Source organism: Phyllobates terribilis, unplaced genomic scaffold, assembly GCF_046119375.1.
Source record: "Phyllobates terribilis strain yellow unplaced genomic scaffold, ASM4611937v1 Scaffold_3__8_contigs__length_932513732, whole genome shotgun sequence".
Taxonomy (NCBI): Eukaryota; Metazoa; Chordata; class Amphibia; order Anura; family Dendrobatidae; genus Phyllobates; species Phyllobates terribilis.
In genome coordinates, this window is record NW_027362763.1 from 697,906,666 (window position 1) to 697,933,558 (window position 26,893).

Here is a 26,893-nt window from a genome sequence, read left to right on the forward strand (position 1 = left end):
GGGCTGCATGGGCCTGTGTTATTTTGATCCCTACAAACAAATGATTGAAGGGTTTGCCAAGAGCCATCCACTATAATAAAAGGGACTACTTCGTTCAGAAATCGTATCATTTGGACAGAATGGAGGGCAAATATAAAGAGGAGAATGTACACGAATATAACTACTATAAGATTGTGAGCCCCCGCGGGCAGGGTCCTCTCTCCTCCTGTACCAGTTGGTGACTTGTTTTTGTTCAAACTATTGTACTTGTTATTTGCTATGTATACCCCCTTTTACATGTAAAGTGCCATGGAATAAATGGCGCTATAATAATAAATAATAATACCGTCCTCTATGTACAAGAATATAACTACTGTAATACTGTCTCCTAAGTACAAGAATATAACTACTATAATACTGCTCCCTATATACAAGAATATAACTACTATAATACTGCCCCCTATGTACAAGAATATAACTACTATAATACTACCCCTATGTACAAGAATATAACTACTATAATACTGCTCCTATGTACAAGAATATAACTACTATAATACTGCCCCTATGTACAAGAATATAACTACTATAATACTGCTCCCTATGTATAAGAATATAACTACTATGATACTGCTCCCTATGTACAAGAATATAACTACTATAATACTGCCCCTATGTACAAGAATATAACTACTATAATACTGTCTCCTAAGTACAAGAATATAACTACTATAATACTGCTCCCTATATACAAGAATATAACTACTATAATACTGCCCCCTATGTACAAGAATATAACTACTATAATACTGCCCCTATGTACAAGAATATAACTACTATAATACTGCTCCTATGTACAAGAATATAACTACTATAATACTGCCCCTATGTACAAGAATATAACTACTATAATACTGCTCCCTATGTATAAGAATATAACTACTATGATACTGCTCCCTATGTACAAGAATATAACTACTATAATACTGTTCCTATGTACAAGAATATAACTACTATAATACTGCCCCTATGTACAAGAATATAACTACTATAATACTGTCCCTATATACAAGAATATAACTACTATAATACTGCCCCCTATGTACAAGCATATAACTACTATAATACTGCCCCCTATGTAAAAGAATATAACTACTATAATACTGCCCCTGTTAGAACCTTGCTGTTAGGTTTTTTTTCTTTTGCTGGTCACATGACCTTGTTGGCCTATTTAATCCTGCTCCGCCCTTCTGGCTTTGCTGGACTTCATTGTATATCTACTTTCTAGCTAGCCTGTGCTCTGTATCTAACTCTGTTAGTTTGCTTGGTCTACGGACCTCTAGGTTCTATCTATTTTGTTTGTTCGTCTGTCTGCTGCTATTTCTGTTAGGAGGTGTCCCATATTCCTCCCAGTCCTTAGTACTTGTAGGGATTCCCTCCCCAAATCTATAGGTCTCCGTACAGACTAGATTAGGACTTTAGCAGGTCTGATCGCAGGATCAGGTTCCCTGTTACATCGTAGGGATTCAGCTGAGTCTTATAGTAGGGACAGATCTCCTCTCTTTCCTTAGCTTTGGTAGCAGAACATAACAGTAAGTCCAGCCTGTAAATTCTCTAAGGAAAGATTTTTTTTTGTTCCATCATGGTGTCGGTTCAGGATTTGGCTAAACACCTGCAGGGACTCTCTCTGGAAGTGGCCGAGCTCCGTCAGCACGTGAGTAACTGTCCTGGAGCATATTTCTTGGAGCCTAAGGTATGTTTGCCGGATTTATTTTTTGGTGAACATCGAGAATTTTTTTCATTTAAAAATGCTTGCTTATTGTATTTTCGTTTGAGACCCAAGTCCTCTGGGGATGAATCCCAGCGCGTAGGGTTCATAATGTCACTTTTGCGCAAAGAGCCTCAGGAGTGGGCCTTTTCTTTGCAACCTAGTGATACATGCTTCAGATCAGTGGATAGTTTTTTTTCTGCTTTAGGACTATTATATGATGATCCTGACCGTGTGGCATCAGCTGAGACTGAGTTGAGACGTTTAAAACAAGGATCAGGTAATATGGAAAAATATTGTACACATTTTCGTCGTTGGTCCACTCAAACAGGGTGGAACGATTCTGCTCTGAAAAGTCTATTTCTTGCTGGGCTCAGTGAAAAGGTTAAAGACCTGCTAATTGCTTATCCTACACCTGAGGATTTGCAACAGGCTATGCAATTAGCTATACGGGTGGACAGAAGACTGCGTGCTAGGGTTAATGAGAGCAAATCCTCTGCTATGTCAGTTTCTGGTTATGATAATGTGTGTACTAACAGTGGTGAACCGATGGAGATTGGATCGGTGGCACCTCGCTCTCAAGAAAAACACCGTCGTTTTTCAGAAGGCTTGTGTTTCTATTGTGGAAAATCTGGTCATTTGATTAAAGGCTGTGAGCTTCGTATGAAGAAAGAAAAAAAAATGGTCAGTCACGCCCGTATTGCCTGTTTAAATTCCAAGGGTATATTTTTAGCTGCTTCCACGATTGCTCAGGAAAAATTAATGGAATTTCGGGTGTTTGTTGATTGCGGGTCTACACTGAATGTTATTGATGGGGGATTCGTGGAAAAACTCAATTTAAAACCTGAACCTTTATCATCCCCCATTGCTGTGGTTTCTGTGGATGGCTCCCCTTTGAAGAATATTACTCTCAAGGTCAGTGAATTTCCTCTCACTATTAATGGTGTTCATCATGAGAAATTGGATTTGGTAGTGTTGAATAACTTGCCTTCTCCAGTAATATTGGGGTTGCCCTGGTTAAAATTTCACAATCCTGTACTGGATTGGTCTACCAGTGAAATTAAATCCTGGAGCCATAAATGTTGTGACAAGTGTTGTAACGGGCGTATTGCAGCTTTGGATAGGGGAGAATTGCCTGTTCCTATTCAGGATTTTTGGAGAGTTTTTTCTGAGAAAGAATCGCAGGTTTTGCCTCCCCATAGAGACTATGATTGTTCTATTGAATTTGTCCCTGGAGCGACTCTTCCTAAAAGTCGTTTATTTAACCTTACTATTCCTGAGAGGAAGGCTTTGGAGGAATACATACAGACAAGTTTGGCCGCCGGTCACATTAGGCCCTCTAAGTCTCCTGTGGCGGTTGGATTTTTTTTTGTAAAAAAAAAGGACGGCGGTTTACGTCCTTGTCTGGATTTTCGTGAGATTAACAAAATTACGGTACGCAATCCTTACCCACTGCCATTGATTCCTGATCTGTTTAACCAGTTATTGGGGGCCAAGTGGTTCTCTAAAATTGACCTTAAGGGGGCATACAATCTGTTGCGCATGAAGGAGGGTGATGAATGGAAGACTGCTTTTAACACTCCTGTGGGTCATTTTGAGAATCTGGTTATGCCTTTTGGTCTTACTAATGCTCCTGCATTTTTTCAGAATCTTATTAATGACATCCTTAGACCTTTGATCGGTAAAAATGTGGTTGTGTATTTGGATGACATTTTGATTTATTCGCCAGATCTGGAGTCTCATTGGCGGAGCGTGCGTGAGGTATTACAGTTATTAATGGACAATTCGCTTTTTGCTAAGCTGGAGAAATGTGAGTTCGCTGTACAGAGAATTAGTTTTTTGGGCTACATTATCTCCAGCAAAGGTTTTGAGATGGATCCGGTTAAGGTTCAGGCTGTGCAGGAATGGCCTAGGCCTATTGGTTTGAAATCAATACAGAGGTTTTTGGGTTTCGCCAATTACTATAGAAAATTCATAAAAAATTTTTCTAGTATTGTCAAACCTCTGACTGATCTCACCAGGAAAGGTGCTGATGCGGTTCAGTGGTCTTCTGAGGCCATTGAAGCTTTTGTGTATCTCAAGGAGAGGTTCACCTCTGCTCCCATCCTTATGCAGCCTGATGTTACTAGGCCGTTTTTGGTTGAGGTTGATGCTTCCTCTGTGGGGGTTGGCGCAGTATTGTCTCAGGATAACGGGGATGGATTACATCCCTGTGCATTTTTTTCAAAAAAATTTTCGGAGACTGAATTGAATTACGATATTGGTAATCGGGAATTATTGGCTATTAAACTCGCATTTGAACACTGGCGCCACTTCTTGGAAGGTGCGGAATTTCCCGTTCAGGTTCTTACGGATCATAAAAATCTGATATATCTTGACGCTGCCAAGCGCCTGAATGCCCGTCAGGCTAGGTGGGCACTGTTTTTCTCGCGGTTTAATTTCTCCGTTACTTACATCCCTGGTACTAAGAATGTTAAGGCGGATGCCTTGTCTCGCAGTTTTTCTCCCATAGTCGGTGCTGAGAAAGAGGAAAACATTTTACAAGAAGGTGTTGTGATAGCTGCTTTAGACTCCGTTTTGGAAGATGAGATTCTTAAAGCTCAGGAGAATGCCCCATCTAACACTCCTCATGGGAGGTTGTTTGTGCCTGGGACATTTAGGAGAGATTTGTTTGTTGAGTGTCACGAATCTCGGTTGGCAGGTCATCCCGGAATCTCTGAGACCAAGAGACTGGTGGGTCGCAGTTTTTGGTGGCCTGGATGGCAGAAGGAAGTCATTAAGTGGGTGCGCCAATGTACTATATGTGCTAGATCTAAGTCCTCACATACTCCTGCTGCGGGGTTGCTTTGTCCTTTGGAGGTCCCCAGTGCTCCTTGGACACATTTGGCTATGGACTTTATAACTGACCTTCCCCCCTCTGAGGGTTTTACTGTCATCTGGGTGGTCGTGGACCGTTTTAGCAAGATGTGTCACTTGGTTCCCTTCGTCAAACTGCCCTGCGCTAAAACTCTCGCTAAGGCCTTTGTCAAGGAAATTGTCAGACTTCATGGCGTTCCTACTGACATTGTTTCTGATAGGGGTCCTCAGTTCGTGGCTCGTTTTTGGCGTGCCTTTTGTGACAGGTTGGGAATTCATTTGTCGTTTTCGTCCGGATATCATCCTGAATCTAATGGCCAGACAGAAAGGAAAAACCAGGATGTTGAGCAGTTCTTGCGTTGTTTTGTGGCAGACAATCAAGAGGGGTGGTCTGAGTTTCTGCCACTTGCCGAATTTGCTCTGAACAATCATACATCTTCTTCTGCTGGTTGTTCGCCTTTTTTTTGTTGTTCTGGGAGACATCCGTCGTTTGGGTCGTTCTCCAAGTTGGGATCTGCCGTGCCTGAGGAGGAGAATTTTTCCGGTGATTTGGAAAGAGTTTGGACGGATGTGCGTGGTAATCTTCAGGAGGCCAACAGAAAATCTAAAGACTACTTTGATAGGAAACGACAGGAGGTTTTGTTCGCTGTTGGTGACATGGTTTGGTTGTCCTCTAGGAATCTGCGGTTGAGGATTCCTTCTAAGAAATTGGGTCCCAAGTTTGTAGGGCCCTTTAAGGTGCTTCAGGTTGTCAACCAATCTGCTGTTAGGTTGGAGGTTCCTACCTCCTGGAGAATTAATCCGGTCTTTCATGTCTCTCTGTTAAAAAAAGCTGTTGTGTCGGATGGTGACGCCTCTGCCTCTGTTCCTCCGGTGGTGGAGGACGGGGAATATGAAATTTCTCGCATCCTTGACTCTAGACGGTATAGAGGTAGTTTGCAGTATCTTGTGGCCTGGAAAGGTTTCGGACCCGAGGATAACTCTTGGGTGAGGTCAGATGATGTTTCCGCGTCCAGACTTATCAGAGCGTTTCACAGGAGATTTCCTGATAAGCCTGGTCCTAGGGGATCCGGAGGATCCTCTTAGAAGGGGGGGTACTGTTAGAACCTTGCTCTTAGGTTTTTTCCTTTGCTGGTCACATGACCTTGTTGGCCTATTTAATCCTGCTCCGCCCTTCTGGCTTTGCTGGACTTCATTGTATATCTACTTTCTAGCTAGCCTGTGCTCTGTATCTAACTCTGTTAGTTTGCTTGGTCTACGGACCTCTAGGTTCTATCTATTTTGTTTGTTCGTCTGTCTGCTGCTATTTCTGTTAGGAGGTGTCCCATATTCCTCCCAGTCCTTAGTACTTGTAGGGATTCCCTCCCCAAATCTATAGGTCTCCGTACAGACTAGATTAGGACTTTAGCAGGTCTGATCGCAGGATCAGGTTCCCTGTTACATCGTAGGGATTCAGCTGAGTCTTATAGTAGGGACAGATCTCCTCTCTTTCCTTAGCTTTGGTAGCAGAACATAACAGCCCCCTATGTACAAGAATATAACTACTATAATACTGCTCCCTATATACAAGAATATAACTACTATAATACTGCCCCCTATGTACAAGAATATAACTACTATAATACTGCCCCTATGTACAAGAATATAACTACTATAATACTGCCCCTATGCACAAGAATATAACTAATATAATACTGCCCCTATGTACAAGAATATAACTACTATAATAATGCTCCTATGTACAATAATATAACTAATATAATACTGCTCCCTATATACAAGAATATAACTACTATAATACTGCCTCCTATGTACAAGCATATAACTACTATAATACTGCCCCCTATGTACAAGAATATAACTACTATAATACTACCCCCTATGTACAAGAATATAACTACTATAATGCTGCTCCCTATATACAAGAAGATAACTACTATAATACTGCCCCCTATGTACAAGAATATAACTATTATAATACTGCCCCCATGTACAAGAATATAACTACTATAATACTGTCCCCTATGTACAAAAATATTATTACGGTGCTATAATACTGCTCCTATGTACCAGAATATAACTCGTATAATACAGCCCCCTATATACAAGAATATACTATTATAATACTGCTCCTATGTAGAAGAACATAACTACTATAATACTGCTCCTATAAACAAGAATATAACTACTATAATACTCCCCCCTATGTGCAAGAATATAACTACTATAATATTGCCCTATATACAAGAATATAACTACTATAATACTGCCCCTATGTACAAGAATATAGCTACTATAATACTGCTCCTATGTACAAGAATATAACTACTATAATACTGTCCCTATGTAAAAGAATATAACTACTATAATACTGCCCCCTATGTAAAAGAATATAACTACTATAATACTGCCCCTATGTACAAGAATATAACTACTATAATACTGCCCCTATGTAAAAGAATATAACTACTATAATACTGCCCCTATGTACAAGAATATAACTACTATAATACTGCTCCTATGTACAAGAATATAAATACTATAATACTGCTCGTATGTACAAGAATATAACTACTATAATGCTGCCCCTATGTAAAAGAATATAACTACTATAATGCTGCCCCTATGTAAAAGAATATAACTACTATAATACTGCTCCTATTTACAAGAATATAACTACTATAATACTGCTTGTAGCATCTGCGTCTCTGCCCCTTGCTAGGCAGAGACGCCGTCCCTCTCACCTCCCCGCTCCTGGCGCGGCGTCCTCCAGCGCTTCTCTCCCCGCTGCTTCCGGCACGCGCTCCTTCCCCGGCAGTGTGCTTAGGGCGCGCGCGCGCTCCCCCTCTCTTAAAGGGACCGCGCACGCCGTCCTAAGGAGTCCCCGGCCAATTGCCGGAGGACCTCCCATATATAAGGCACCTCCTCCAAAATGGAGGTGCCCGAGCAAAGTTGTTTGCATTGTGTCTGATCTTTGCTTCAGCTCTCAGGTCCCGCTGCTAGCCTGACTCCTCGTCCTGCCTGCCAGCCTGTTATCTGCCCGTTACCTGCCGAGCCTGCCAGTCTGCTCACCTGGAGCGCTCACCTGTTACCTGCCTGTTACCTGCTTTGGCTATCAGTCCGCTCACCTAGGAGCATCCGCCTGCCTTGTCTGTCAGACCGCTCACCTGGGAGCACCCACCTGTTACCTGCTGTGTCCGTCAGCCCGCTCACCTAGGAGCGTCCACCAGTTACCTGCCAGTTACCTGCCTCGTCTGTCTGCCCGCTCATTTGGGAGCACCCGCCTGTTTCCTGCCAGCCTGCCTGGAGACCCTGCCGTCACCTGCTGTGACCACCTTCCTGGTAAACCTAAAGACTGCTACTGGTCCTGCTATCACGAACTCTGACCAGCTTCCTGGTAAACCTAAAGACTGCTATTTGTCCTGCTATCACGAACTGTGACCACCTGTCAGCTACCAGAGACTTCCGCCTGCTTGCCGTGTCCATCCGTCATACCGGTCAGTTCCAGCCACCTGACCCGTGGGAGCCACCTGTTCTCTTACAAGGTCGTCCCCAGAGTAGCACCTGGTCCCTCTGCCCAGATCCTCCCTGGTCACGGAGTCGTTAGCCGCCGTCTGACCAGGGTCGGTTAGGGTTGATACTTAGCCACGCCCCTCTGGGTCCCTCCTTGCACCTCGGCACAGAGGTTCCACCACCCCGACCCGTAACACTGCTCCTATGTACAAGAATATAACTACTATAATACTGCCCCTATGTAAAAGAATATAACTACTATAATACTGCCCCTATGTACAAGAATATAACTACTATAATACTGCCCCTATGTACAAGAATATAACTACTATAATACTGCCCCTATGTAAAAGAATATAACTACTATAATACTGCCCCTATGTACAAGAATATAACTACTATAATACTGTCCCCTATGTACAAGAATATAACTACTATAATACTGCCCCCATGTACAAGAATATAACTACTATAATACTGTGCCTATGTAAAATAATATAACTACTATAATACTGCTCCTATGTACAAGAATATAACTACTATAATACTGCCCCCATGTACAAGAATATAACTACTATAATACTGCTCCTATGTACAAGAATATAACTACTATAATACTGCCCCTATGTACAAGAATACAACTACTATAATACTGCTCCTATGTGCAAGAATATAACTACTATAATACTGTTGCTATGTACAAGAATATAACTACCATAATACTGCCCCTATGTACAAGAATATAACTACTATAATACTGCTCCTATGTACAAGAATATAACTACTATAATACTGCCCCTATGTAAAAGAATATAACTACTATAATACTGCTCCTATGTACAAGAATATAACTACTATAATACTGCCCCTATGTACAAGAATATAACTACTATAATACTGCTCCTATGTACAAGAATATAACTACTATAATACTGCCCCTATGTAAAAGAATATAACTACTATAATACTGCTCCTATATACAAGAATATAACTACTATAATACTGCCCCTATAAACAATAATATAACTACAATAATACTGCCCCTAAGTACAAGAATATACAGTGGGTACGGAAAGTATTCAGACCCCTTTAAATTTTTCACTCTTTGTTTCATTGCAGCCATTTGGTAAATTATAATGAATTCATTTTTTTCTCATTAAAGTACACTCTGCACCCCATCGTGACAAAAAAAAAACCAGAAATGTAGAAATTTTTGCAAATTTATTATAAAAAACAAACTGAAATATCACATGGTCATAAGTATTCAGACCCTCTGCTCAGTATTGAGTAGAAGCACCTTTTGAGCTAGTACAGCCATGAGTCTTCTTGGGAATGATGCAACAAGTTTTTCACACCTGGATTTGGGGATCCTCTGCCATTCTTCCTTGCAGATCCTCTCCAGTTCCGTCAGGTTGGATGGTGAACGTTGGTGGACAGCCATTTTCAGGTCTCTCCAGAGATGCTCAATTGGGTTTAGGTCAGGGCTCTGGCTGGGCCAGTCAAGAAAGGTCACAGAGTTTTTCTGAAGCCACTCCTTTGTTATTTTAGCTGTGTGCTTAGAGTCATTGTCTTGTTGGAAGGTGAACCTTTGGCCAAGTCTGAGGTCCAGAGCACTCTGGAAGGTGTTTTCATCCATCCAAGATATCTCTGCACCTGGCCGCATTCATGTTTCCTTCAATTGCAACCAGTCGTCCTGTCCCTGCAGCTGAAAAACACCCCCATAGCATGATGCTGTCACCACTATGTTTCACTGTTGGGATTCTATTGGGCAGGTGATGAGCAGTGCCTGGTTTTCTCCACACATACCGCTTAGAATTATCACTAAAAAGTTCTATCTTCATCTCATCAGACCAGAGAATCTTATTTCTCATAGTCTGGGAGTCCTTCATGTGTTTTTGAGCAGACTCTATGCGGGCTTTCATATGTCTTGCACTGAGGAGAGGCTTCCGTCGGGCCACTCTGCCATAAAGGCCCGACTGGTGGAGGGCTTCAGTGATAGTTGACTTTGTGGAATTTTCTCCCATCTCCCTACTACATCTCTGGAGCTCAGCCACAGTGATCTTGGGGTTCTTCTTTACCTCTCTCACCAAGTCTCTTCTCCCACAATTGCTCAGTTTGGCTGGACTACCAGGTCTAGGAAGACTTCTGGTGGTCCCAAACTTCTTCTATTTAAGGATTATGGAGGCCATTGTGCTCTTAGGAACCTTGAGTAATGCAGAAATTATTTTGTAACCTTGGCCAGATATGTGCCTTGCCACAATTCTGTCTCTGAGCTCCTTGGGCAGTTCCTTTGAGCTCATGATTCTCATTTGGTCTGACATGCACTGTGATCTCTGAGGTCTTATATAGACAGCTGTGTGCCTTTCCAAATCAAGTCCTATCAGTTTAATTAAACACAGCTGGACTCCAAAGAAGGAGTAGAACCATCTCAAGGAGGATCACAAGGAAATGGACAGCATGTGACTTAAATATGAGTGTCTGAGCAAAGGGTCTGAATACTTATGGCCATGTGATATTTCAGTTTTTCTTTTTTAATAAATTTGCAAAAATTTCTACATTTCTGTTTTTTTCAGTCAAGATGGGGTGCAGAGTGTACTTTAATGAGAAAAAAATGAACTTTATAGAATTTACCAAATGGCTGCAATGAAACAAAGAGTGAAAAATTTAAAGGGGTCTGAATACTTTCCGTAACTACTATAATACTGCCCCTATGTACAAGAATATAACAACTATAATACTGCCCCTATGTACAAGAATATAACTACTATAATACTGCTCCTATATACAAGAATATAACTACTATAATACTGCCCCTATGTACAAGAATATAACTACTATAATACTGCCCCTATGTACAAGAATATAACTACTATAATACTGTCCCTATGTACAAGAATATAACTACTATAATACTGTCCCTAGGTACAAGAATATAAGTACTATAATACTGCCCCTATATACAAGAATATAAGTACTATAATACTGCCCCCATGTACAAGAATATAACTACTATAATACTGCCCCCTATGTACAAGAATATAACTACTATAATACTGCCCCCTATGTACAAGAATATAACTACTATTATACTGCCCCCTATGTACAAGAATATAACTACTATAATACTGCCCCTATGTACAAGAATATAACTACTATAATACTGCCCCTATGTACAAGAATATAACTACTATAATACTGCTCCTATGTACAAGAATATAACTACTATAATAGTGCTCCTATGTACAAGAATATAACTACTATAATACTGCCCCTATGTACAAGACTATAACTGCTATAATAGTGCTCCTATGTACAAGACTATAACTACTATAATACTGCTCCTATGTACAAGAATATAACTATTATAATACTGCCCCTATGTACAAGAATATAACTACTATAATACTGCCCCTATGTACAAGAATATAACTACTATAATACTGCCCCTATGTACAAGAATATAACTACTATAATACTGCCCCTATGTACAAGAATATAACTACTATAATACTGCCCCTATGTATAAGAATATAACTACTATAATACTGCCCCTATGTACAAGAATATAACTATTATAATACTGCCCCTATGTACAAGAATATAACTACTATAATACTGCCCCTATGTACAAGAATATAACTACTATAATACTGCCCCTATGTACAAGAATATAACTACTATAATACTGCCCCTATGTACAAGAATATAACTACTATAATACTGCCCCTATGTACAAGAATATAACTACTATAATAGTGCTCCTATGTACAAGAATATAACTACTATAATAGTGCTCCTATGTACAAGAATATAACTACTATAATACTGCCCCTATGTACAAGAATATAACTACTATAATAGTGCTCCTATGTACAAGAATATAACTACTATAATACTGCTCCCTATGTACAAGAATATAACTACTATAATACTGTATCTATGTACAAGAATATAACTACTATAATACTGCTCCTATGTACAAGAATATAACTACTATAATAGTGCTCCTATGTACACGAATATAACTACTATAATACTGCCCCTGTGTACAAGAATATAACTACTATAACAGTGCTCCTATTTACAAGAATATAACTACTATAATACTGCCCCCTATGTACAAGAATATAACTACAATAATATTGTCTCTATGTACAAGAATATAACTACTATAATACTGCTCCTATGTACAAGAATATAACTACTATAATAGTGCTCCTATGTACAAGAATATAACTACTATAATACTGCCCCTATGTACAAGACTATAACTGCTATAATAGTGCTCCTATGTACAAGACTATAACTACTATAATACTGCCCTCTATGTACAAGAATATAACTACTATAATACTGCTCCTATGTACAAGAATATAACTATTATAATACTGCCCCTATGTACAAGAATATAACTACTATAATACTGCCCCTATGTACAAGAATATAACTACTATAATACTGCCCCTATGTACAAGAATATAACTACTATAATACTGCCCCTATGTACAAGAATATAACTACTATAATACTGCCCCTATGTACAAGAATATAACTACTATAATACTGCCCCTATGTATAAGAATATAACTACTATAATACTGCCCCTATGTACAAGAATATAACTATTATAATACTGCCCCTATGTACAAGAATATAACTACTATAATACTGCCCCTATGTACAAGAATATAACTACTATAATACTGCCCCTATGTACAAGAATATAACTACTATAATACTGCCCCTATGTACAAGAATATAACTACTATAATACTGCCCCTATGTACAAGAATATAACTACTATAATAGTGCTCCTATGTACAAGAATATAACTACTATAATAGTGCTCCTATGTACAAGAATATAACTACTATAATACTGCCCCTATGTACAAGAATATAACTACTATAATAGTGCTCCTATGTACAAGAATATAACTACTATAATACTGCTCCCTATGTACAAGAATATAACTACTATAATACTGTATCTATGTACAAGAATATAACTACTATAATACTGCTCCTATGTACAAGAATATAACTACTATAATAGTGCTCCTATGTACACGAATATAACTACTATAATACTGCCCCTGTGTACAAGAATATAACTACTATAACAGTGCTCCTATTTACAAGAATATAACTACTATAATACTGCCCCCTATGTACAAGAATATAACTACAATAATATTGTCTCTATGTACAAGAATATAACTACTATAATACTGCTCCTATGTACAAGAATATAACTACTATAATACTGCTCCTATGTACAAGAATATAACTACTATAATACTGCCCCCTATGTACAAGAATATACCTACTATAATACTGCTCCTATGTACAGGAATATAACTACTATAATACTGCTCCTATGTACAAGAATATAATTTGTCCTCTACAGTATACACAAGAATATGTAGCAGATTAAGTTGGAGAATTTCCTTTATTCCATCATGAAAAGAGAATATTGATTTTTTATTTCTAATTTCTTTCTTTCTTAGCCATAAGGGCTTGTTCAACTAATATTATTGTGGTAGTATTTATTACCTTAACTTTACTCCTGAAATATTTTCTTGCTTGATACCCGCGCCACAATTTCTGGATCACTGTCGTCATGCTGTTGAGGTATCTAAAAATATTATATTAAAGGCAGTTATATACGGTATACTGTATGCTTGATGGAAGGACTGATCAGTTTGCATCCAGACTCTCAATATATTCATGTACCGCCAACCAGGAGCAGCATGAAATGTCGATTATGCTCCCTCATTACAGTGAGTCATGCTTTATTCTGAAACCTTGCAGTGTTTCCTAGAAAATACAGGTTGGCATGAGAAAAAAAAAAAGAGTCCAGGCAAGGGGAAAGGTTCCTCTCCTACTTCTCTCTGTCACAGCTCACCTAGATTTCTGGTCTCTCCCTATACAAAAGATATGGGAGACCTGTCAATTAAGCCAAGACAGGTGGGAAGATCCATAGGGAGCCTCCCAGAGGACACTACTCCTCCTGCTTTAATTTTTCTCCTAGCTTGTTTTAAGGTTAAACACCATAGGAAAACATAGTAAAGGGGACCGTGATGGGGTCCGTTGCCGCCCATCATTTTGATAATGTGAAACTGATAACTTATTTGCTTTAACACTTTCCCGAGATCCACAGTACATTTATGGCAGAACTTGTAAGGAGTTGCATAGAACTGGCTCAAGAGCGGAGTCACCTCCATACCATACAATGGGTACTGGCGGACACTCACCTATAACTGTGCAGACAGGAGTGCAGTGCAACCACTTTGATGCCACGGTCAATGTGGATTTTGGTATTTTACTGGGTAAATAAAGGAGGGTGGCTTCCTCTAATTGGTGTTAAATAAAAAATAAATAACTTAATTTTCAGATTTTTTTTAACTTCTTCAAGACCAGGCACATTTTTGTTGTTTGTTGTACATGTGGCTTTAAGCGTTTTAAAGTCTTTTCTTTAATTTTTTTTATGTTGGTTATTCAAATTCTTATTCTTTGCCTCCATTTTTCGTGATATGTGGAGCTGAAATTTATTGTCATTTTTATATGTGTATTTTTTGCGCCTATCAGGGGAAAATCTAATGAAATGTCTTTTTTTCATCCTTTAAAACCATAGAAGGCCACAAAATACTTTTTAATCATGTTCCCCTTTCCATTACAATTACTTTTATACATCAGACATATTGGATTTTTTTCGTAGGAGGCAGGGCTAGAAACAGCGGCTCAGACTTGTAGTGATTTTCTTTTTTAAAATTTTGCTTTATTGCTTGTTTTATCCTTATTTATTTCATACATTTTGTCCTCTCATGAGGTCATAAAAGACCTTTAGGCTACATGTAAACATTTGTTATTTTGTTATTGAGGATTTCCCTTGTAACTGGGGCAGGCATAATAGTTATGGGTCAAATTGTCTACACTGCAGAGCAGATCTGGGACAGGAGAAGGAAGTACTGTAAGTATTGCAAGGCCTTGTGCCCATGTACCTAAAACAATGCGTTTTTCTAGTGCGGTTCTTTTTATTTGTGAGGAAATCCTGCTGCTTTTAACATTTCAAGCAAAGTGGAAATGATTTCATGAAACTCCTGCCCACCGTATGTTTAAAGACGCTGTTGATCTTTTGTTTGTTTTTTTGGTGTGTTTTTCCCTATAGCCTTCTATGCTTCTATCGGGAGATTTAAAAAAAAAAAAAAAAGCATGGAAAAAAATGAGATCATGTTGCAGCACTTAAAAAAAAGGAAAAAAAAGTTGCTGCTTCAAATCTTCACCAAAAATGCATAAAAAAAGAAAATGTAGCAATATGATCAGGAGAATACTGACTGGGGAAGCTCTGGGCAGCAGCACAGTTTCCCTGAAGTGGCCACTACATGGTAAATGCGGTATTACAATCTCTCTTTTGATATGAATGGGTGATTTTTTGCTGCTAGGTCCAACCTTTCCAGATGCTTCCTCGTCTCGATGGGTCCCCCCTTTATACCTCCATATTCATATAGTTTACAGACCCTACAAACCAGCACTATAACTTACATGACTATAAATCAATTAAAGCCCTCACCTGAGGTAGCCCCGGACCCTGCATCCTCTAAACCAGCTCTGGATCACCACTGCTGCGTGATATTCCTTCAGTCTGTTGTCCTCGGCATCTCTACAGAGGAAAGATGACATATAATTATGTACGGTAACCACAATGGACATCTCTGAAAACCCTTCCTGAGAGTTCAGAGTGCCCCTATAAATAGTACCGCCAGAGCAATAACATAAATAGTGCCGCCATAGTACCCCCTATAAATAGTGTCGCCAAAGAGTCACCCATAAATAGTGCAGCCAGAGCGACCCCATAAATAGTGCCGCCATAGTACCTCTTTAAATTGTGTCGCCAAAGTGCCCCCCCATAAATAGTGTTGCCAGAGCGACCCCATAAATAGTGCCACCACAGTACCCCTATAAATAGTGTCGCCAGAGCGCCCCCATAAATGATGTTGCCAGAGAGCCCCCATAAATAATGACGCCAGCATGCCAAAAATAGTGGTGCTAGTGTGCCCCTAAAAATAGTGTTGCCAGAGTGCCCCCCCCATAAATAGGGCCACCAGAGTGACCCCATAAATAGTGCCACCATAGTAACCCTATAGTGTCGTCAGAGTGCCCCCCCATTAATAGTGATGCCAGAGCGACCCTATAAATAGTGCCACCATAGTACCCCTATGAATAGTGTCACCAGAGTGCCCCCCCCATAAATAGTGCTGCCAGAGCAACCCCATAAATACTGCTGCCAGCATGCCTCAATAAATAGTGGTGCCAGCGTGCCCCCATAAATAGTGCCACCGGAGTGCCCCCAAAAATAGTGCTGCAAATATGATGCATTTTGAAGTGATCTATCAAAATCTAAAATGATTTATCCCATACATTAAACACCCTCCCAAAAAATCTAAACGCCAGAATTGCTGTTTTTCATTCCCTTGCGCTAAAAATGCAATAAAGAGTGATCGCAAAAAGTCTGCAATATCCCTAAAATGTTACCATAAAAATGACACATCGCAAAGCAAAAAAACAAACAAACAAAAAAAAACACTAACACACCATTCCAACCCTAACCCACTTTTTCAACCTGTCACAAACAACCGGTGTCTTTCCCTCATGCTTCAAACATGCCTCAATCACACCCATCCTCAAAAAGCCCTCCCTTGACCCATCCTCTCTGACTTGCTATCGCCCCATATCACTTCTCCCCTATGCCTCAAAACTACTGGAACAACATGTCCATTCTGAACTGTCCTCCCACCTCTCCTCCTGCTCCCTCTTCGACCGCCTACAATCTGGCTTCTGCACCATTCTATTGAAACTGCACTGAGTAAAATCACCAACGATCTACTAACTGCCAAATCTAAGCGACACTATTCTGTCCTCCTCCTCCTGGACCTGTCATCTGCCTTAGACACAGTGGACAATTCCCTCTTACTACAGAATCACTCATCTCTCGGCATCACAGACTTGGCCCTATCGTGGATCTCCTCATAACTAACAGACCGGACAGTCAGCATCTCCCACTAACACACCACCTCCTCATCTCGCCCCCTATCTGTCAGTGTCCCCCAAGGTTCAGTGCTAGGACCTTTGCTCTTCTCTATCTTCACCTTTGGCCTGGGACAGCTCATAGTCTCACAGCTTTCAGTATCACCTCTATGTTGATGACACACAGATCTACCTCTCTGGACCCGATATCTCCTCCCTACTAACCAGAATCCCACAATGTCTTTCCGCTAGCTCATCTTTGTTCTCTGCTAGATTCCTAAAACTTAACATGGACAAAACAGAATTCATCATCTTTCCACCATCTTGCTCAACCCCCCCCACCTGACCTATCCATCAATGGCTGTCTATTCTCCCCAGTTCCGCAAGCACGCTGCCTTGGGGTAACCCTGGACTCTGATCTCTCCTTCAAACCACATATCCAAGTCCTTTCCACTTCCTGCCGACTCCAACTCAAAAATATCTCCCGGATCCACACATTCCTCAACCATGAATCTGCAACAACACTAGTGCACGCCCTCATCATCTCCCGCCTCGACTACTGCAACCTCCTGCTCTGTGGCCCCCCTTCTAACACTCTCGCACCCCTCCAATCTATCATAAACTCTGCAGCCTGACTAATCCACCTGTCCCCCCGCTATTCCCTGGCCTCTCCCCTCTGCCAATCCCTTCACTGGCTCCCCATTACCTAAAGACTTCAGTTCAAAACCCTAATCATGGCATACAAAGCCATTCATAACCTGTCTCCTCCATATATCTGTGACCTAGTCTCCCGGTACTTACCTGCACGCAACCTCCGATCCTCACAAGATCTCCTGCTCTACTCCCCTCTTATCTCCTCTTCTCACAATCGCATACAAGATTTCTCCCGTGCTTCCCCCCTTCTCTGGAACTCTCTACCCCAACATATCAGACTCTCGCCAACCATGGAAACCTTCAAAAGGAACCTGAAGACCTACCTCTTCCGACAAGAGTACAACCTGCAGTAACCACTGCTCCTCCATACCGCTGCACGACCAGCTCTACCCTCACCTACTGTATCATCCCTCATCCCCTGTAGACTGTGAGCCCTCACGGGCAGGGTCCTCGCTCCTCCTGTACCAGTCACCGACTTGTATTGTTCATGATTATTGCACTTGTTTTTTACTATGTATTTCCCTTTTTCACATGTAAAGTGCCATGGAATTAATGGCGTTATAATAATAAATTATATATACAGGGTGGTCCAAAAGTAGGTGGACAGAAAGTGTAATAAGGTTATGAAGGGGGAGATTTATCAAACACTAAATTGCAGCCGCCTGTCTGGATCATCCTCCAATAAACCATGAATTAGACGTGGACGATAAGCTTTCCACCCAATAGATTTCAGGATTCGCACTGTAAAAGCTCGTGAAATTCCCAATTCCACAGAGTTTCTTATGGTGACTTTTTTGGACTCTGAACAAATGTTTCAGCAACAAGTTGTTTATTATCTTCTGTACAGACTGTTTTGGGTCGACCAGTTTTTGGAGCATTAAGGATTGAGCCGGTGGCATTGAATTTGTCACGAATGCGGTAAATGGTTTGTCTCTTTGGGGCTTGAGTACCAAATGTTTCAACCTAATTTTCTCTAACGGTTTCACAATTTTGAGATTTCCAATACTCTGTTAAAATCCATTTTCTTTGATCTGTATTTAAATTATTTGCCATTATGTGTTATCTGAATTATCTGAAAAGAAAACAGATTTGGGGGAGATCTATCTGTGAAAACTAGATCTGTGAAACTGGCTCAGTTGCCCTTAGCAACCAATTAGATTCCACCTTTCATTTTCCAAAGAGTCTGTGAGGAATGAAAAGTGGAATTTGATTGGTTGCTAAGAGCAACTGAGCCAGTTTCACTTTACACCATGTTTGATAAATCTCCCCCTTCATAACCTTATTACACTTTCTGTTCACCTACTTTTGAACCACCCTGTATATACAGTACAGACCAAAAGTTTGGACACACCTTCTCATTTAAAGATTTTTCTGTATTTTCATGACTATGAAAATTGTACATTCACACTGAAGGCATCAAAACTATGAATTAACACATGTGGAATTATATACTTAACAAAAAAGTCTGAAACAACTGAAAATATGTCTTATATTCTGGGTTCTTCAAAGTATCCACCTTTTGCTTTGATGACTGCTTTGCACACTCTTGGCATTCTCTTGATGAGCTTCAAGAGGTAGTCACCGGAAATGGTCTTCCAACAATCTTGAAGGAGTTCCCAGAGATGCTTAGCGCTTGTCGGTCCTTTGCCTTCACTCTGCGGTCAAGCTCACCCCAAACCATCTCGATTGGGTTCAGGTCTGGTGACTGTTGAGGCCAGGTTATCTGGCGTAGCACCCCATCACTCTCCTTCTTGGTCAAATAGCCCTTACACAGCCTGGAGGTGTGTTTGGGGTCATTGTCCTGTTGAAAAATAAATGATGGTCCAACTAAACGCAAACCGGATGGAATAGCATGCTGCTGCAAGACGCTGTGGTAGCCATGCTGGTTCAGTATGCCTTCAATTTTGAATAAATCCCCAACAGTGTCAGCAGCAAAGCACCCCCACACCATCACACCTCCTCCTCCATGCTTCACGGTGGGAACCAGGCATGTAGAGTCCATCTGTTCACCTTTTCTGCGTCGCACAAAGACACGGTGGTTGGAACCAAAGATCTCAAATTTGAACTCATCAGACCAAAGCACAGATTTCCACTGGTCTAATGTCCATTCCTTGTGTTCTTTAGCCCAAACAAGTCTCTTCTGCTTGTTGCCTGTCCTTAGCAGTGGTTTCCTAGCAGCTATTTTACCATGAAGGCCTGCTGCACAAAGTCTCCTCTTAACAGTTGTTGTAGAGATGTGTCTGCTGCTAGAACTCTGTGTGGCATTGACCTGGTCTCTAATCTGAGCTGCTGTTAACCTGCGATTTCTGAGGCTGGTGACTCGGATAAACTTATCCTCAGAAGCAGAGGTGACTCTTGGTCTTCCTTTCCTGGGGCGGTCCTCATGTGAGCCAGTTTCTTTGTAGCGCTTGATGGTTTTTGCAACTGCACTTGGGGACACTTTCAAAGTTTGCCCAATTTTTCGGACTGACCGACCTTCATTTCTTAAAGTAATGATGGCCACTCGTTTTTCTTTACTTAGATGCTTTTTTCTTGCCATAATACAAATTCTAACAGTCTATTCAGTAGGACTATCAGCTGTGTCTCCACCAGACTTCTGCACAACACAACTGATGGTCCCAACCCCATTTATAAGGCAAGAAATCCCACTTATTAAACCTGACAGGGCACACCTGTGAAGTGAAAACCATTTCCGGTGACTACCTCTTGAAGCTCATCAAGAGAATGCCAAGAGTGTGCAAAGCAGTCATCAAAGCAAAAGGTGGCTACTTTGAAGAACCTAGAATATAAGACATATTTTCAGTTGTTTCACACTTTTTTGTTAAGTATATAATTCCACATGTGTTAATTCATAGTTTTGATGCCTTCAGTGTGAATGTACAATTTTCATAGTCATGAAAATACAGAAAAATCTTTAAATGAGAAGGTGTGTCCAAACTTTTGGTCTGTACTGTATATATATTTATATATTTATTTATTTGATATATATATTTATATTATATTAGTTTTTATTATTATTTTATTATTTATATATACATTTTTTTTTTTTTTTACCATAAAATGAACTCCGCAAAAACAACAACAATAAAACAATGGGTGATTTATTTATTTGTTTATTCAAATTGTCTTACTGACATGTTTTGAATAAAGTTTGGTTTTAAGTTTGCTGACACAATGCCTTCCAAAACAAAAAATATATATAAATAAGTATGTAATCTTGTTTGTTTCATAGAATGCTGGGAATTGTAGTCCGGTGAGAGTGATTTCCACAAATGAATGGTGGTTATTGTATAATAAAGAGCCCTCTGCACAGCCCTGTGTTGGTCACAGCTCAGACGCAGCGTTTATTACAGGAAAGCAGACATTTACTACTCCCAGTGAGATAACTTACACTAATAATGGCCAAAACCTCCAAACTGACTGCAAAACTACATTTCCCATAATTCCTAACACATAAGTAACCGACAGGGAATCATGGGAAATGTAGTTTATCGCAGAAGTCTCTCTTTAGTTTACCACAGAAAGTCTTAAAAAGTTTGTTTTCCGGGCCGCCCCTTGTGTCAGACGCCCCCGGTGCCCGGTCCTCTGCCCCCTCCGCTCACTCTACCTGCATCTCACGTAATGCTCCATAGTCATCTCGGAAAGACGGCGCCGAAGCTTCTCCAGCGCGGCCATGTCTCAGGAGTCTGGACGCGTCTCCATGGAGACCGGACTGTACCACTCCGCATGGGGTTGGAATACACAAATAATGTTGGATTTTCACCGCGCATCGGTTTAAATAGTAAATAATTCGACATTATTCGTGCTGTCTACAGTGGTTTAGTTGTGCGGAGTCATTGAAGAGATGGACTGTGCCTGGGTTTTGTTTTGTTAGTTCTCCGTGTAAATGGTTTAGTCCGACTTCCGCTCCCCTCTGCTCCTGGTCACAGTCGCTGCTTCTGGTCACAGTCGCTGCTCCGGAAACGTCATGGTGGCTGTGCCCGCTGCTCCGGCTGTGCTGTGATCCTGGTGGGGACACCACAAGCTTTGTTCATGGTTGGCGTCGCCAGGAAACACATCCGAGCCAATAAGGGAACCAGCTGGTGAGTGAGCGAGCGGCCATAGAGCTCCCTGCAGTACTGCCTCCCTTGTACCTGCCCTGGAGAGCAGTGTGGCCTCCGGGAGCCGTTATACTGCAACGGTCATCGCTCCCTGACCCCTAGTGACTCAGGAACAGCTTCTCTTATACCTCTGCACTTAGGTTCCTCTGTCATTCCTCCTGGAAATGTGGGAACACTGACAAGTAGGTGAGGGACAGGTGGGTGCGTGGCCGGCGTCCGCCAGGGACGGGCGGGTGGGTGGCCGGCGTCCGCCAGGGACGGGCGGGTGCGTGGCCGGCGTCCGCCAGGGACGGGCGGGTGCGTGGCCGGCGTCCGCCAGGGACGGGCGGGTGGGTGGCCGGCGTCCGCCAGGGACGGGCGGGTGGGTGGCCGGCGTCCGCCAGGGACGGGCGGGTGCGTGGCCGGCGTCCGCCAGGGACGGGCGGGTGCGTGGCCGGCGTCCGCCAGGGACGGGCGGGTGGGTGGCCGGCGTCCGCCAGGGACGGGCGGGTGGGTGGCCGGCGTCCGTCAGGGACGGGCGGGTGGGTGGCCGGCGTCCGCCAGGGACGGGCGGGTGGGTGGCCGGCGTCCGGGCGGGTGGGTGGCCGGCGTCCGTCAGGGACGGGCGGGTGGGTGGCCGGCGTCCGCCAGGGACGGGCGGGTGCGTGGCCGGCGTCCGCCAGGGACGGGCGGGTGGGTGGCCGGCGTCCGCCAGGGACGGGCGGGTGCGTGGCCGGCGTCCGCCAGGGACGGGCGGGTGCGTGGCCGGCGTCCGCCAGGGACGGGCGGGTGGGTGGCCGGCGTCCGCCAGGGACGGGCGGGTGAGTGGCCGGCGTCCGTCCTCCAGTCAGATGTTCGTGGGACATAAACCGTAACGGAGCCGTCACATGATCTTGTGCATCTCCTTAGTGGCGCGGCTCCGGCAGCTTCACCGGAAGAGCAGAGGGTCAGAGTAACGTTTCTTGTGTAAGTTTCTGCACAACCTTTGCTGAATTTATCAGGAGGGATTCGCCGCACTCCACTCCAACCAGTCTGGTCAAAATTGGCATCAAAAGTCGCTATTTTTTTTGTGCACAACTTCATGTTGAAACGTTTGAATGTTTTTACTTCAGTATTTTGTTGAATCCGGGTCCGGAGTCTTTTTACTGAGTGTTTTGGAGCGGAAACTCCCAGTTTTTGAGGGGAATTTGGAAACTTTTCTCTTAGTTTCTGCTCCAAAAACTCTTAAAAAGGCTGTAAAACAGCAGTTATATCCTGTCCATATTCCCTTGGATGCTGTGTATTGTGGAGGGGATGACACCGATTCCTGGTGGTTCAAATGGAGACGTTTATCTTAAAGGGAATCTGAGAGCAACATGATGTAGAGGCAGAGACCCTGATTCCAGCAATGTGTCACTTACTGGGCTACTTATTGTAGTTTCAATACAATGAGTGTAGTATAAGCAGGAGATTATCACTACAGGACTAGGTGTCTCGTTACTCCTGGTCCAACCACGTCCCCACCACTGATCGGCTGCTTTCTGCCTATGCACAGGGTACTCGGAAAGCTGTCACTCAGTGATATGTGCAGGGTTATATAGAGCTCAGCATTCAGAGAGCTGCTAGATCATCAGCAGAGAAAACAGTGCTTTTATCAAAACTGCAGCAAGCAGCTCAGTGAGTGATATTTTGCTGGAATCAGGGTCTCGGACCCTACATCATGCTGCTCTCAGATTACAGAGTAAAAGTCTGACTAGGCGCCAAGGATTCCAGCAGGTAGGAGGTTTGTGGATCCCCTGTGCGGTGGCCAGTTATCACCAGAGTCCTGCGAATCGATGAATAGTCATCAATATCTTAGTAGTGAAAACCCCTTTGTGCCGGGTCAGAAGTGCCCAGTTGTTTTCTCCTTCTTTTATTCCCATTATGTTCTTGAGTTTTCTAGTTTTCTTTAGTTTTTTTTTTGTTTTTTTTTTTATAAATTCACAGTCCAGATCCAGAGATACGGGGCTTTGTGGCTCAAAGGCTAATCATGTAGTGCAGCCTAAAGACACGCCCTCGGAGCCCTGTATGCCCCACCCCTTTGGCAAAGACCAGAAAATTAGTGCTGATTGAAAAGGCCCATATCTCTGGAACCATATGGCGGAGTTAATTTTTTTTTTTTTTTTTTTTTTATCATACTCAGTGGAGCAGTAGGAATAAAATAAGAGCAAAATCTACCCTCTGGTGACAGGTCCTCTGTAACTCGCCATATGGTGCTGATACTGGGAATATCTTGTTTCCTCATCTGTCTTCTCCATATCACAGTGCTGCGACGTCCAGTGCACGACACAAGCAGATCCAGCCGTAGAAGCCCAATGAGGAGGACCAGCACCACTCCTGGGCTCTGAGCCCTTTGTCCCTCGCCGGTCTGATAAACAGTGTCACATGACCGCTGCAGCCAGTCAGCGTTCTCTGATCTGCTGCAGCCCTCAGTTACATCCACAAGGAAAAACCGTCATCTGCGGGTGCAGCTTTCACATGACATTGTGTAGGAGAGCAGCGGGGAGCATGGCGGTCAGAGCGGAGGAGAGGCGTCCGTCCAGAAGACAAGTATGCTGCTGCAGCAGCCTGGTACCATTCTTAAGGGTAGATCACTAGTGGACAACCCCTTTAAGTCCACTCCCCTGTAGTGCTGTTGGTTAGTTAGTTCTGGTAGGCTCCTTTTATATAGGTGATTGTACCAATAAAAATGAACCTTTGGGGTTGTATGGTTAAAAGTAAGAAATAATACTGCTGCAAAAGTCATGAAAAGACCTGTCTGCCTGGTATGGCGGGATGAGAACACGTCCTGTCCTACATTACTCAGGCAACTGGTACAGTGGCCATGTTGGCAGTCCGTAGCTACCCCGGCTCCTCTTCTAATGAGTTGGCCTGTCACAATGCCATCCCTGCGTCTTGCTGACCAAACAAGGAGCCGGGAATGTCGGCAGCTAGGGGAGGCGGGGGGGAATGTCGGCAGCTAGGGGAGGCGGGGGGGAATGTCGGCAGCTAGGGGAGGCGGGGGGGAATGTCGGCAGCTAGGAGAGGCGGGGGGGAATGTCGGCAGGTAGGGGAGGCGGGGGGGAATGTCGGCAGGTAGGGGAGGCGGGGGGGAATGTCGGCAGGTAGGGGAGGCGGGGGGGAATGTCGGCAGGTAGGGGAGGCGGGGGGGAATGTCGGCAGGTAGGGGAGGCGGGGAGGAATGTCGGCAGGTAGGGGAGGCGGGGGGGAATGTCGGCAGGTAGGGGAGGCGGGGGGGAATGTCGGCAGGTAGGGGAGGCGGGGGGGAATGTCGGCAGGTAGGGGAGGCGGGGGGGAATGTCGGCAGGTAGGGGAGGCGGGGGGGAATGTCGGCAGGTAGGGGAGGTGGGGGGGAATGTCGGCAGGTAGGGGGAATGTCGGCAGGTAGGGGGAATGTCGGCAGGTAGGGGAGGTGGGGGGGAATGTCGGCAGGTAGGGGAGGTGGGGGGGAATGTCGGCAGGTAGGGGAGGTGGGGGGGAATGTCGGCAGGTAGGGGAGGTGGGGGGAATGTCGGCAGGTAGGGGAGGTGGGGGGAATGTCGGCAGGTAGGGGAGGTGGGGGGAATGTCGGCAGGTAGGGGAGGTGGGGGGGAATGTCGGCAGGTAGGGGAGGTGGGGGGGAATGTCGGCAGGTAGGGGAGGTGGGGGGGAATGTCGGCAGGTGGGGGAGGTGGGGGGGAATGTCGGCAGGTGGGGGAGGTGGGGGGGAATGTCGGCAGGTGGGGGAGGTGGGGGGGAATGTCGGCAGGTGGGGGAGGTGGGGGGGAATGTCGGCAGGTGGGGGAGGTGGGGGGGAATGTCGGCAGGTGGGGGAGGTGGGGGGGAATGTCGGCAGGTGGGGGAGGTGGGGGGGAATGTCGGCAGGTGGGGGGAATGTCGGCAGGTAGGGGAGGTGGGGGGAATGGCAAGGCTCTGGTTCAGTGGCTATGGACTACCTACCTACCTTTTCCCTGTTGTGGCGCTAGAGGGAACCTGAACGCTTGCTAACATGTTTCCCCACAGGTAACATTACATAATGACCAGCAAGCAGGGATCGCCCAGACAGGAGAGCTGCTCTACACCTACCAAATACTTGTCTGTGATTAGGAAAAATCCAAATTCTCGCCTTGTGCTGCCATCAAAGGCCAAACCCAACCCTGTAGTATTTATTGTCCTGTGTCATGTCCAGCATGGCCATATACAGTTGTGCTCAAAAGTTTACATAACCCGGCAGAACTTTTCCTTTCTTGGCCTTGTTTCAGAGAATATGAATGGTAACAAAAAAAACTTTTTCTCCACTCATGGTTATTGATTGGGTGAAGCCATTTATTGTCAAACTACTGTGTTTTCTCTTTTTAAATCTTAATGACAACCAAAAACATCCAAATGACCCTGATCAAAAGTTCAGATACCCCAGTTCTTAATACCGTGTATTGCCCCCTCTAACATCAATGACAGCTTGAAGTCTTTTGTGGTTGTTGTGGATGAGGTTCTGTATTTCCTCAGATGATAAAGCTGCCCATTCTTCTTGGCAAAAAGCCTCCAGTTCCTGTAAATTCCTGGGTTGTCTAGCATGAACTGCGCGCTTGAGATCTCCCCAGAGCGGCTCAGTGATATTGAGGTCAGGAGACTGAGATGGCCACTCCAGAAACTACACTTTGTTTGCCTCCAGTATTTGCTGATAACGTGCTGCATTCATCTTTCCTTCAACTTTTACCAAGTTTCCTGTGCCTTTGTAGCTCACACATCCCCACAACATCAGTGATCCACCTCCGTGCTTTACTGTAGGAATGGTGTTCCTTTCATCATAGGCCTTCTTGACCTCTCTCCAAATGTAACGTTTATGGTTGTGGCCAAATAGTTAAATTTTGGTCTCATCACTCCAAATTACCTTGTACCAGAAGTTTTGAGGCTTGTCTCTGTGCTGTTTGGCATATTGTAGGCGAGATACTTTGTGGGATTTGCGCAGTAATGACTTTCTTCTGGTGACTCGACCATGCAGCCCATTTTCTTCAAGTGCC

At 43.4% G+C, this 26,893-nt stretch overlaps 2 protein-coding genes across 4 annotated transcripts in view; one reads left to right on the forward strand and one right to left on the reverse strand.

Moving 5' to 3' along the window:
* The window catches only part of SPATA17 (spermatogenesis associated 17), a 330,558-nt gene extending 309,036 nt beyond the window's left edge, over positions 1 to 21,522 (reverse strand). The window contains exons 1-3 of the mRNA XM_073671928.1: positions 21,404 to 21,522; positions 15,689 to 15,778; positions 13,672 to 13,753 (exon numbers count right to left, since the gene is read on the reverse strand). Coding sequence (XP_073528029.1) covers positions 13,672 to 13,753; positions 15,689 to 15,778; positions 21,404 to 21,471 — 240 coding nt within the window. The 5' untranslated portion in view covers positions 21,472 to 21,522. The remainder of the gene's footprint in view (positions 1 to 13,671; positions 13,754 to 15,688; positions 15,779 to 21,403) is intronic.
* Positions 21,523 to 21,695: 173 nt separating this feature from the next.
* GPATCH2 (G-patch domain containing 2) overlaps positions 21,696 to 26,893 on the forward strand; it is a 152,523-nt gene continuing 147,325 nt past the window's right edge. For all 3 annotated transcript variants that reach the window (XM_073671929.1, XM_073671930.1, XM_073671931.1), the window contains exon 1: positions 21,696 to 21,878. In XM_073671929.1, the coding sequence (XP_073528030.1) occupies positions 21,829 to 21,878 (50 nt within the window). In that variant the 5' untranslated portion in view covers positions 21,696 to 21,828. The remainder of the gene's footprint in view (positions 21,879 to 26,893) is intronic.